Below are 12622 nucleotides of genomic sequence, written 5' to 3' on the forward strand. Positions count from 1 at the left end.
CGAGGGAAAGCTTGAGAAATATTAGCACTTAGCTAGAGAGGTTGGGAAGAGGTGGGGGCCTGACTCAAGGTAGTTCCAGTGGTATTGGAGGCTGATAAGCGGAGCGGGGCGGTCCACGGTGAGCAGAGGTGAGGGCACTGGCCACGCACTACTGTGGCCCGATTCTGTGACCCAAATCCCGGACCTGGTGTCACATGTGGGTTGAGTTTATTGTTGGTTCTCGTCCTTGCTCCGAGGATTTTCCTCCTGATCCTCCGGTCTTCCTCTTTCCACAGAAACTAACATTTCAAATTCCAATTCGACCTGGAAATAGTGGATAGAAAGAGCTACCTCGTGGACTGTCCACTGCTAAATTTATATTCACATTTTCCATTTTATTTCTATGATTCAACTTCTTCCTATTTCAGCATGGCAAAGGGATTTAAATTGAGTGTAGTAACCACCAATATCATGACGACCAATCATAAGAAAGGGAAATAATAACCAATAAGAACTTAAGGTAGAAGGACGTAACTGGCAAAAAGCGCGGGAAAAGCGGATAACCAGGTCGCAACTGGCCTCACTTCTGATTTGTTGAGAACGTGGGGTGATTATTTCTTTCATGTGACAACAGCAAAACTCTCTTACACTGTTCCATCTTGAAGTGAAGGCTTCTCTCTCATAATACGTAAGGTCTGCAAATTGAAAAATATAATTAGCATACTTGGCCAAGTGATAGAGCGCCCTACCTCTAATTGCGCACGAGGACAAATGTTTGATGGATTTTGAATTGAGATATTCAATTTGTTCACGATGTAGCAATACTTAGTGAAGATACGTTTTAAAATATACTGATATGCTGGCGGTGCATTTTTAGTTCTTCTATCGACTTCCGCTTCCTTTTATGGTCAAACCCTCTGCTCTTAGCTACACTTTCTTGTACAATCTAAATCAAAAATAAATTCTCAGAAACAAAATTTCTGGAAAGATATTGTTCTTTGGTTTTCAGTTCTCTGTTTCTGACTTAGTAGTGCCGGTATGTTCATTTATGGTCATTACATTCACTTCCGGTTCGTTTTGTGGTCGAACTACCCACTCTTAGCTACACTTCCGTGCTCAGTCAACATTTGAGTTCTGAGAAAACAAACTTTCTGGAAAAATATTGAACTTTGGCTTCCAGTTCTCTGTTTCTGACTGAATTAGCATCCATGTGAACAGATGAAATCCCACATTTCAGTTACAAATTTTGGAGAAAAATGACTTCATTTTGATTTTCTGTCTTAGTCAGTCAGTTGCTTCTGTTAGCTTCGAATCACTAAGTGACGCTGACGTTCGTATTCCATTTCATAACATAAGTCACCACCTGTCCTTAAGATTTGGTACATACAGACTTGATCAAAACCATAACAACAATATAGTAACCACATAACATGTTGAGCAATGCGTAAGCAAACATAGTTTACGAGCACAATCAGTCTCTATGTGATTTGTGATACCCTAGGAAGGTGATACGAATTTGGACATCTTATCGACGGAGTCTAGTTGTTCTCGCCAATGACTGGGTATCAAAACATAGTGAAAGTTATTTTTCCACACGGAAAAAAGAGAAAACTGAGCATAAATCGGAATGGTTGATCTTCAACGAAATCAGCGTTCGCTCCCTTACTCTATGTTCTGTTTTTTCTATCTCGATCTTGTGATTTTCCTTTCAATAACACTCCGTGCATACTCAAGTATTTTCCTTAGCAACGTGCCAAACAGACCGTAAACAGGTAAACAACCCTTTCGCACTCGTGGTTACATGACAAAACAATGAATAAATTTTCTGCCTAATTTATTTTTGAAACGATATTTCGATGGAAAGAAAGCTTTAGTATTGGCGCATCTGATAACAAATCGGTAGGAACAGAAATGTTTTTGGCAGCGACGTGAACTCACTACTTAAGTGTAACCAAAACAAAAAAATAAATTCGGTTGGGTAGCTGTTAGTCGTCAGTTGCCGTCTACAAATCGGATTAAATCTTTCTAGTGGAAAATGCTAGACTTTTCAGGAGTTATTTCGCATTTAAGTCAATCTACTACAAGATTACGAGCGTCAGTTATAATTAGCAAACACTTGAGAAAATCTCAGAACAGCTCACAATTTATTGACTCATTATTTTCTATTTTAACATTCATGTTTGCCGATTTTATCGCGGTTTTTAGAAATAAATATTTGAATAAATAATATATATTTTTGTTCTGTACTATCACTATATACATTTTTCCATAATATTCACTCAAGAGTAGTCTCTTAATTTCACGTAGTGTTTATTCTCTTCTCCAATACGTGGTTATGAAGGTTCGTGGTTATTCCCTAATTTTCTGTTTGTCTTTCAAAGAGTAAAATTTAAATTCTTCTGCAATGATTAATTATTAGGAAATGCCTTCCTTAGAAAAGTTAGATTTCTTGTAACAGGCAAAACTTGCCAAGCCGTCGAGGAAGTTCGCAATTCCCTTCCTGCCAAGTTAAAATTTGTGTACACAGTTCTGCTCAATCGTTCTCGATCTTTAGCAGTCAACCGTAGCCATTTGAAATTGTCAGGCATGGATTTTCCTATCCATTGACTGAAGTTGAGACAACATCAGTCTTTTTCGACATTCGCTTACTCCGCGGCACTTTCCTTGGACGTCGAACTGGACGAGGTGACGATTCTTCGACAGCGTTACTTGGTTTGCTCACGCCAACAGTCATCAACATCAGATCCGAATCGAGGAGGTCTAGCTGTGTGTGAAATTTTCTTCGTTTTATGGCGAACACATCGCATTGATCCGGTTCGGCCTTCATCCTTTTAAAGTGATTACTGTGACAGCTCACATTGAGGATATCACCGCTTTCACTCTCATCTTCTGACGAAGAAGAAGAATCGACGCTTGCAAGGAATAAATAATCAACATCCTCTTCGCTGCGCTCTTTCATCGCTGACTCGTCGTCCATGGGAAACATTTCGAATCGACGGCGTTAAATTGATCAATCTCTCCTCTGTCTGAGCTTTTGGGCTCGAAGGTTATTCAACAGATTCTTACGAACGACGTATTGTCATAACATGATCTGCTTTATTTCTGCGTGTCGTGAGTACTATAATGGAACAACAGCATTAGGGTTTTACGCATACGGGAAACACATGTAAATATGTTGGCACGTTGCCATAGCAATTGATTAATTCAATTTTAACTATAAGGTTACCTCAAGATATTTGGAAATTTTGTGCGAAGAAACAGCTCCGTCTAGCCTTTAAGCTTTAATGCAGCCTTCTTTGAAAATGTTCTACGCTAGGACTGAATATATTTTTGATAGCGTGATCAAGTCATTTTCGTGCGAAACAACGACTTTCTCGTTGTTTCGCAAAACGTGTTTGTCATAATTTGAATGACTGGATTCTAAAAATATGGATGTTCTGATATCGATGAGATATTTGCCACAGCTGAATTGTATTTGTATCAAACTGATAAACGTATGTAAAACATGTCATGCACGGCATTTTAAGCGGAATCAAAAGATAGACGCTTAAAATTCGTGAAAAACTAAAAACTTCGACGCGCATGAGACAGCTAGGCACGCACACAGTGCGAATTTTCGAGAAATACCTTTCCTACTCAGCGAGAACTTTTAGAAGGTTATTCAAAAAATACTTAGAGCATAGAATTGTATGACAAAACTTCATCGTAGTGTAACAGAAAGCTTGAAAGCGACAACTTTGTTCTTTATTTTTAATTTTTTTAAGCCTAATCATGCTGTAAAAAATAAAAAAAGTTACCCTCTCCGACATATGCATTTCTTTGATGGCAGAGTTATACATCGTTTTGAGAAGTTTGCAGCTTGCATTGCTCTTAAACCTCCTATTTTTGGCAAGGCTAAGTTTTTTGCGTGGTATATCATCAGAGTTTTCAGTCGAAAATAGAGTGATCCGGTCGTCATAAGTCAGATTGAGAAAGCCTTATCAGTCATATTTTGGTTTACTTTTGTGTCATAGCTGTCAGGAAGTGAACGAAATAATGCATTGAAAGCAAAAGAAAATTCATTTATCCACTGATTTATATCACTCTATTGAGACCCATAAAAAATAGACCCCTCAAACAAGCAATGTGTCATAAATCATCCAGGAAGTGACGGAGGCGGTAACTAATTTTCGTTACCCAACTTTGGTCGTTTTTATGCCTTCACTTCTATTTATATCCAAGAAATATTAAAAATACGATTTTTTTTTGCTTCTCCGAAGTGATTCCAGTCAACGATGGAAATTTATTTTGAATTGATTTAGAGTGAATGAACTTAATTTAAAAAAGAAAGGACTAGATTTCTGTCGGGCAGTTTTTTTTAGTTTAAATAAAAAATTGTTGATTTATTTTTTTTTCGTTTATTAAAAGTTCTAGAAAGAATTTTCATGCCATCATCGAAAGCTTTAGAACCAGAGTATAAACAGTCATGTATACTGTGTTCGTTCCGTTTAGGGTATTCCTGAAGAAGAGAAATCTGTTGATTCTGACTGTTGCTGAAAGACAGATCTTTCAGCAACTTGCAGCTGAACGGAAGTCATCATAAAAGTCAATTGCGTTAATCTTAAGTCTTCCCACATTAAATATCATAGTAACGCCGTTGAGAATTTAAATCAAATCTGTTATTCTGTCAATTGTTGACCCGCTTTCTATTTTCGGTCTGTTTCCGGCTTGTTTCAAGCGTGTTAATATTTGCCCGAAACGTTTGGGCCGAAATTAGTGTCAAGGTTATAATTGTGAAATTATTTTGGCAATGAACTTGACCTCTGAGTTCAAAATTTCTTCCTGTTGTTTTCTTTTTGTGTGCAATGAGTTTCTTTCAAAAAAACTGCTATTTCGGGTTTAGCAAAACTATCGCTGAATTTGATCACCTGTGCTTAAAAACTATAGCTCCAGCGACAGATGATAGTAACCTACAATGGTTAGAAACACAAGCAAGCGAGAATAAAAGTAGCAAGCTTAATATTTGGTAATTTTGTGGACACAATAGAAACAGAGTGGAGGCGCGGTGGCCTCATGGTTAGTGCGCTCGACTCCCGATCGAGTGGTTCGGGTTCGAGCCCTGGCCGGGGTCATTGTATTACGTTCTTAGACAAGACACTCTAACATTGCTTCTCTTCACCCAGATGTACAATTGGGTACCATCAAGTATACTGGGGTAACCCTGCGATGGATTAGCCTCCCATCCATGGGGGAGTGGCAATACTCCTAGCCGCTTCCTGCTAAGGAAACCGGAGTGAAGCGCCGGCCCCACGGGCCACTTGGGCCTGTATAAAGGCTTTACTTTTTTTTTTTACTTTAGTAACAGAAAAGCAGTGGTATACTCCTCCTTCTCTGCGTGGTTTGTTCAGCTATTTCCTTCTAACCTCCCTACAAATAGTGACTTGGAATTAGATCGAACTTCTTGTTAGGGTTTTTGCCACTCCACTTGTTCAACTCCTGACCCTATGCGTAAGAAGTTTTGGATAGTTTCTACTCTTTCACTCTCACAGGTGATTAACATGTTACTTCTCCCTATAATATCCATACATTATCCACCGAACAGGTTTTGAGATCACTCAAACTTATCAGGTATAGAACTTATTACATTGATTTAACACCAAATTCTCGTTACGGATTCTGAAAGAAATGTGTAGCGGCTTATAGGGAGAATTACCAATCAGATCTTGGGAGTTAATGTTGAAATGTGCTCCCATTCTTCTCGATCTTTAACTAAAGAACATAAATACAATGCTAAAAGTTACTCTGAATCGGTAATATCTCGGTCCAAGAGAAAAAAAAGAAGAAAAAAGCAAATCATTCAGGCTACAGGAGGTCTCAGAAATGATCATAGCCATCGCTATCGATCGAGCTGTCTGCGCCAAAATTGGTGGACTTTCCGACCGCGCGCGCGAAGTGGAAACTACCAAAAGCAAAATGCCGCAAGGGGAACTTAAAGCCTTCCCCTGTCCCACGTTCGCGCCAGATTTCGACATTGTCTCGTGGGAGGAAAGTATATCATAATACAGCTGTCTTGACTTTACTGAACAAAACAATCAGAACTCTGTAAGTGTCTCTTAATCTGGGTGGCTATCTCACTAAAACAGTCGTAAAATCCCGCCCGTGGGTAAATTTATACGATTGAAGTGCCCGGATGCTAAGAGAAGAGGCACATACATATAGATATGTAAGATACAATTTATCTTCTTTCCGTAGAATTTCCAGAGTCCTTTGACAGACAAAAAATGTAAAGCACATATCCATTGAAGCTGTTCTACGTTTAAATGTACAAAAGCTTGACAAGAAGTCAGATTGTTTGGTTTGTATCCAAGTTAGCTTCGAAGCTTAAGTTTCCATTTAGGTGGAATGCTTGTTCAAGGAGAGTGTCACCTAGAGACGCGTACGACAGAATTAACACAGCCCACTTTTTCTGTCGCGTAGTTTTAAAAAAGTTAAGAACGGTAGAGGCATTTTGAATGCAGTCTAAACCAATTAAACAAAATTCTCTTAGCCTCGCCAAAACTCAACGAGAAAAGTAACAGATACAAACCGTTTCGTTGTAGCTATTTTATTTTAATGAAATACAAACTATTGGTATATGCGACAGTTCGTTATCTTTTGAAATTTATGTTTGTCGATTTTTATTTAAGCTTGGACTACGAATTTATTTTTACAAGCTTTTTCAGTAGTTCTTCATTCCTACGTTTCTCCATGTCTTTTTGCTTACTAAGTAGTTCATCTTGCCTCTGTAGTTCTTTTATGTATTGTGCTGCGGTTCTGAGTACGAGTATTTTCGAAGCTTTCTGTCTGTTCTCTAGCTCGGGTATAAATCTCCTCAATTTTTCATATTTGGAATTCATTTCGCTTCGACGTTTTCGTTCGAGTCCATTCCTAAAACCAATCCCTAAGAAACAGTCTACATTGCCTTTATTGCTTCTCACTTTTTTCTTTCCGTCTTTAGTCTGATTCAAATCAGGCGTCTTTTGGAAGTCATCTTTAACTATCTCAGTACCTCCAAAGTTCTCGGCATCGTTAAAATCAAGGAATACCTCTCGCGTGTTTAAATAAAACCCATTTTCCTCCTCCCCATAAACATTTATGTCTTCAACGTCAATCTCCTTCTCGTCAGAAATTTCCTTCTCATTACAGTTGCGCTTTGTTTCCTTAGCTTCATCCTGATCTTGTTCAACGGAAGGAAACTGGAACACTGTACTGGTAATCGATCGCTCAAGACGCTCTAAAGTCGTTGCTGGAGTGAAATTCTCCGGTAAGTACACGGAGAGATCTTCGGAAGACTTTCGGCCGAACGGGCTTAACACCATCATGGCTAACGGACTTCTGGGCGCCGAACAAAAACCTGGACTCTTCAAAAGCGGCGAAAATGGAAATGTGGGAGTGCTTAAGGGTTCTAAAGATGTACACGTAGTCGTTATTGGTGATTTATGCAATCCTGGACTCCATGGGAAATGAGCGCTAAGTTTATTTTCGTCTTGATAAAAAGGCAGCAGTCTTGAGCCGGAGCAGTCTCGGGTTTCGTGCGTCAATTGACAGGGATTCGAAGAATAATCGTCAAAAACATTGTTGTTTTCGGGAACCACTTGTAAATTCTCTTCCTCTTGTCTCTTAGATAACGATCGTAAGACCTTCTCTTGCAATTGTGTCAGTGTATTTGGGCTGCAGCCCATATACATATCATTGGAGGGCCAGAAAAACTGCATCCCGCTCATTTGATTGGGAAATATCGCACACTCGTTGGCCATCAGTGTAAAAACGCTTGAAAACCCAATTTCCTGTGAAAAAAAAATTTCGTAGCCAAAAGTTCAAGATGAATTTTTCTGGTTCTGAACTCACTTATCCGCTACAACGCCCAACCTCTTTACATTAGTCTAGATTTCGATCTATATTTATGAAGATTGGATGAGGAATATGTTTACGTTGTGACTCGCATGAAACAATCGTGTTACCTGCTCTCTCCCACAAGCCCTTACGTCACGGCCCTTTTTAATCAGTTGTTTACCAATAAATTCAATTCAAATTTTTTTTTACACTACGCAGAAATTAATTAAAATTTTCAGTAGGGAAACAAATTTTCAAATCAATTTCGCTCCATTCAGATTTTCTTTGATGGTTCTGCGTCGATACTTCTGTAAGTACAATTTTCTCGGCGACATTTTGATTCTAGGAGAATTTCTTATTATTCTGGTCTATGACTTAATTGTGTGCCAGGGAGCACCTGTTTAAACCAGAATATTCTCAAATTCTGTTACCATAGACACCCTCTAACATTGGGAAGCATCTCCTCCGTTGAACGAAGTTCGATCGAAGAATTCTCTAGCCATGTGAATTTTCAAATGATGTATTCATCATCTTCTAAATTTTATCAAAACAACCTCCTTTTTTTGCTAAATGGCTTCAGAAAGTATTAAATTGTCCTTCGAAGCGAAGAGTCTCGAAGATTTAATAATTGATTACTTTCACAGAACGCAAAACCGAAAATAATCATTATGATGCATGGAATAACCAGGAATAATTCATAAGTCTTAAAGAGCGCAGTGCACAGGAACAATAATTTCATACGATGCTAGCTTAATAACTACAGATTAGGCGCCTTGTATTTCGAGAAAACAATTGTTTTTAATTGCAAACTGAATGAAGGTTCAACATTTCAACGACGTGTTTTAAGGAGAGCTGCCGCCAAATTATCTTGGAAAATAGGACATCAAATATCCTGCTTTATTATTCATAGCGCTCTTTAAAGTTATGTTTTTTTTGTCTGATAATTACGCCCTAATCTAAGAGCACCTCTTAAGTAAAATACGCTCAAAACAAACTCCACAAGTAAAGGAAGTAAAATGATATTTAAAGACCCCTTGTTTGTCCTAGGATCTTCCATCGGAGTGGAAGGTTTACAATCAGCGTTGTGGAGGAGGAGGCCGAGAAGCAAAATGATAATGGTGATGTGTTTCAAGGCACACTCACGGCGTAGTACTGCCTGTGATCGCATGTGGCACCGTTATTAAACCCAACTGCAGCTAAGAGATCAATGAACAGAAAGAGAAAAGGGAAAGCGACTTTTGTACACTCTTTAGTTATAAGCACAAGAAAACTGAGACCATAATTTGAATGCTCGTAATTTAATAGATTTTCAATCGATACAATAGCTTCCTACTTTGAAAAGGATTATGGCAGCAGTTAAAGTAGTTCATTGTTATTCCAGTGCTAAAGGCCCATTTGACTGAGGTTTTACTATTATAATTATTCTCACTTCTCTATTCTTCATTCAAATGCGTTTATAGTTTCAAAGAACCACTGATTCATAATCTGACCTCCATCTCCGTGAAAATTCGGCAGAATTACAAGACTTAATGTTTCAGTTCTCTTTCAGTAGAAATGGTCATTTGAAGACATGGTTCGTGAGGGCCAGCTGGGACGAAAGAGTTGTTCATGCTTATTGCTACTTCATGCAGAGTTCTAAGATCTCCAAGTCAGAATATAAGCCAATCCAATCTACGAATTCTTCATGAACTTATTTCCCTCGTTTTATTTCGCCACTGATATCAATATAGCACATGTTTCCTTCATCTTGATCTACATTGCTATGGCACCCGGCCTTATCTATTATGGGGCGGTTTTCAGCATTTACATTCTGGCATGGACTCTTGAATGGTTTGTTATGGTAATATACCACTGTGCGTACGTGTAATGGCCTGACGTAACGGCTACCGAGTCTCCTTCTTTTTAAGATAAGGACAATAATCACCACAATAAGACTTGTGGAGGAGATGGAAATGACGCTCCATTCAAACACATCTGCAAAGGAAAAAAATGTCAAGTTTCCTCACTGTACTCTCGAGCTATTATCGTGAAAAATAAATAGATAAATAAACAAACAAAAAACTCGCGTGCTTCTCAACCAATCATATACAAACTAAAACTGATCACACCTTGGTCGCGTTTTCTACAGTGGATTCTAAGCATTTGACTGCTCTTCCATTTCAAGACTTTTAATGGATGATCTGAACATTATCGGGCCATTATTAGGTCATGATTGGGAAATTATGGGCTCACAATGTACCCCGTGTGAAGGTTTTAAATGAAGTTTCTATTTTCGCATGATCTAATGCGACCCACCTTTTATATCCTTGTTGTCTTCATTCCCAGCATGCACACTTAGTTCCCAACCTCCCCCGCATGCTACCTCATCACATTGGCATTTGCGAGACCCTTAAACGTCACGCCAACAAGCCTTCGACCTCACGCATTCTTCAGCAGAGCAATGCGTGACAAGATCTGAATCGAGTGTCTCAAAATCCACCTGGAGTGTTTTATTGTCCGATGCCCCTGTCGAAGCTTCGGGTTGAGATGACCAAGGCAAAGTTTTTGTGTGGTGAGATGGACGTTTCTTTTTTCTCTTCGATTGATTGTCGAAGTTAACTCTCTTCCGTTTGTATCCATTTTCCTTGACTTTCTTAGGTGGTATAAACTTTGTTCTTTTATGAAAGCTTCCGGGAGGAGTGGGTGGGGCTGTGGTGAGAGTAGTGGGATGGGTGAGTGGCAACGTGCTGTCGACAGCGATTTTTGTGGTTCTGTTACTTTGCTTCGTTTCTTTCACATACGAGATGAAGAACAAGGAAATTATGATGATCAGTCAGTTCATAGGAAAAGGCTTACAACTGTTGTTTCAGAAGGGACGAACAAATTGGAAAACGAACAATTTGGATTAAAAGGAGAAGTAGCTGAGAGCGGAGCCATTCACTAGGAGTTCATTTAAAAAAAAAACAGTAAGGTTTCCAATGAACGAGCTCTTAGAGAGAGTGATTGGAAGGAAAATATATTCGAACTAACAGCTAGGAAACGAATCACATTGCCGCTAAGACAACGGATAATGGAATAATTTGCAGAAGTGTGAAAAATGTAACTTCTCTCAAAATATCAATACACCATCCAGACCGTAGGTGACGAGAAAAAAGGAACTTGCAAGTAAGAGACCGCAAATGTCACACAACACCTAATTTTCTCAAGGAATTTTATAGTTGTTCAGAAGGAAAATTCCACTTCCTCACTTAGATCTTTTAAGTTTTCGATTATTATCTTTTTAACTCCCATGAGTGACCAAGAAATAATTTCTCCTCACAATCTCAAAACAATATCACGTAGGCAAGTGATGAGAATTAAGAAAAATGTCAGTTAGGGGATCAATAGTTGATCCAATACCAGATTCTCCAAACTAATATCATAAGAATTGTATGGCTAACCTTAAGGAGAATTACTAAAGAGATTTGTGAGTTAAATGGATTAGAGTTGCTTACCACAATGAAGTTCATCCGAGTGGTCATTGCAGTTTACTTTCCCATCACATTGCAAGGTTTTGTTAATGCATTTAATGACGTCACATTTGAATTCATCCTTGGAACACAAACCGGAACCTGGAAAAATAATTGTTGTAAGCTTGCAAGAAATAAATGCGTGGATAAATTGTTGATTCATCGATCTAGGACATTCTTCCACTGCTGCTATTTTCCAGACCAATTACAGATAAATCGTGTAGACAATAAATACCGGTATGCACTTTCATCTACCATGAAATCGTTAAATAATTAAGAATTTTAAAAATGTATGTATATGATCGACTCTAGCTATGAATTTAAGTGAACACGCCCAGTCTTCTTCAGCAGAATCTAAAAGATAATTATACGGTTGAAAGTCACTATTTTTCTTCGCAGAATTTATCTCACGAGTTCGAAGTTGAGAGCTATGTACACCTGTAAGTTGTTGAGATTTTACATTTTTATCAGGCACGGAACAAGACAATACCGCGCCTAAGATCTGCGCGAAATTACTTAAATCATCTTGTCATGGAAACCATTTGAAACTTAACCAACGCCCGAGTTGTACCAGCATCTTGAGACTAAAATTTACTTGCAAATGCGACACTAGGAGACGAATGTGAATGTTTTTATATATCTTATGTCTTACCTCAACTTGCACTTACCGTTGTAACATAGGGATAGAAAAATCAATCAGCCCGCCAGACCAACTTGAAAATATAATTCTCAGCTGAATGTTTAAGAGGTGGTGGCTTTATCGTTGATGCGCGACTTCCAATTTACATTCAAATTTTTTTATGGCAAATGCATGATTATAGTGGAGAGCAGAGGTTTGAGGACCAGATGAAAATTAATATTTTGGGAATACATAAAATATTGTTTTCAGGACCTGAAAGTAAGAAAAAAATGGGCGTAGACATGGAAAATATGTCAGCACGTTCTTCAAGTTACAGGTCTTAAACTAAATACAATCGCGTTAAAAACAAACCTATATCTCGTTTAATTACTTGTTTTCCTTCATATCCAGTCATTTCTTTCATTACTGTATTTATTTTATCACTTTGTTCATTCACTAATCATCTTTAAAGAGGAATCAAAACACGAGATTCTCTCCAAGACTGTGCTGTCAAACATATGCCGCTTTCTCGAAACTGAGAGTTGTTTGAAGTAAGTGACAGGATAATTGCTTTGAGCTGAAACATCAGACTTTATATTCCTGTCCCGGCGACGGACTAGGCGCACGAGGAACATTTATGTGTTCATTCTAGTGAACCGATAGGGTGGTGTCGCAAGAAGGCGTA

General features: G+C 38.4%; 2 protein-coding genes and 1 pseudogene across 4 annotated transcripts; all 3 read right to left on the bottom strand.

The window, feature by feature from the left end:
- Nucleotides 1-2106: 2106 nt before the first annotated feature.
- Nucleotides 2107-3883, bottom strand: LOC149038521 (uncharacterized). Of its 2 annotated transcripts, none has more exons than XM_089185166.1 (2): nucleotides 3777-3883; nucleotides 2107-3097 (listed from the first exon to the last, which is right to left on the bottom strand). In XM_089185166.1, exon 2 carries the CDS (start codon nucleotides 2963-2965, stop codon nucleotides 2576-2578), a length of 390 nt encoding a protein of 129 aa, XP_089041292.1. In that variant the 5' UTR covers nucleotides 2966-3097; nucleotides 3777-3883; the 3' UTR covers nucleotides 2107-2575. The 2 variants fall into 2 exon arrangements, with proteins under 2 accessions (XP_089041292.1, XP_089041291.1); XM_089185165.1 differs by lacking the exon at nucleotides 3777-3883 and adding an exon at nucleotides 3206-3427.
- Nucleotides 3884-6546: 2663 nt separating this feature from the next.
- LOC113681758 (uncharacterized) lies at nucleotides 6547-7976 on the bottom strand. The gene has a single exon (XM_027198879.2). The coding sequence runs from the start codon at nucleotides 7752-7754 to the stop codon at nucleotides 6651-6653; it is 1104 nt and encodes a 367-aa protein (XP_027054680.2). The 5' UTR covers nucleotides 7755-7976; the 3' UTR covers nucleotides 6547-6650.
- A 1136-nt stretch (nucleotides 7977-9112) lies between these two features.
- On the bottom strand, nucleotides 9113-12352 carry LOC149038522 (uncharacterized; annotated as a pseudogene). Its single transcript, XR_016180242.1, has 4 exons — nucleotides 12310-12352; nucleotides 11304-11420; nucleotides 10126-10599; nucleotides 9113-9804 (listed from the first exon to the last, which is right to left on the bottom strand). The product of XR_016180242.1 is annotated as an uncharacterized LOC149038522 (transcript).
- Nucleotides 12353-12622: the final 270 nt, after the last annotated feature.

Source organism: Pocillopora damicornis, chromosome 10 (genome assembly GCF_964200805.1).
Source record: "Pocillopora damicornis chromosome 10, jaPocDami1.2, whole genome shotgun sequence".
Lineage (NCBI taxonomy): Eukaryota > Metazoa > Cnidaria > Anthozoa > Scleractinia > Pocilloporidae > Pocillopora > Pocillopora damicornis.

Bases quoted from the DNA above. Each gene is read 5' to 3' on its own strand.
- LOC149038521 (XM_089185166.1), bottom strand. From the start codon at position 2,965: ATGTTTCCCATGGACGACGAGTCAGCGATGAAAGAGCGCAGCGAAGAG.
- LOC113681758 (XM_027198879.2), bottom strand. From the start codon at position 7,754: ATGGCCAACGAGTGTGCGATATTTCCCAATCAAATGAGCGGGATGCAG.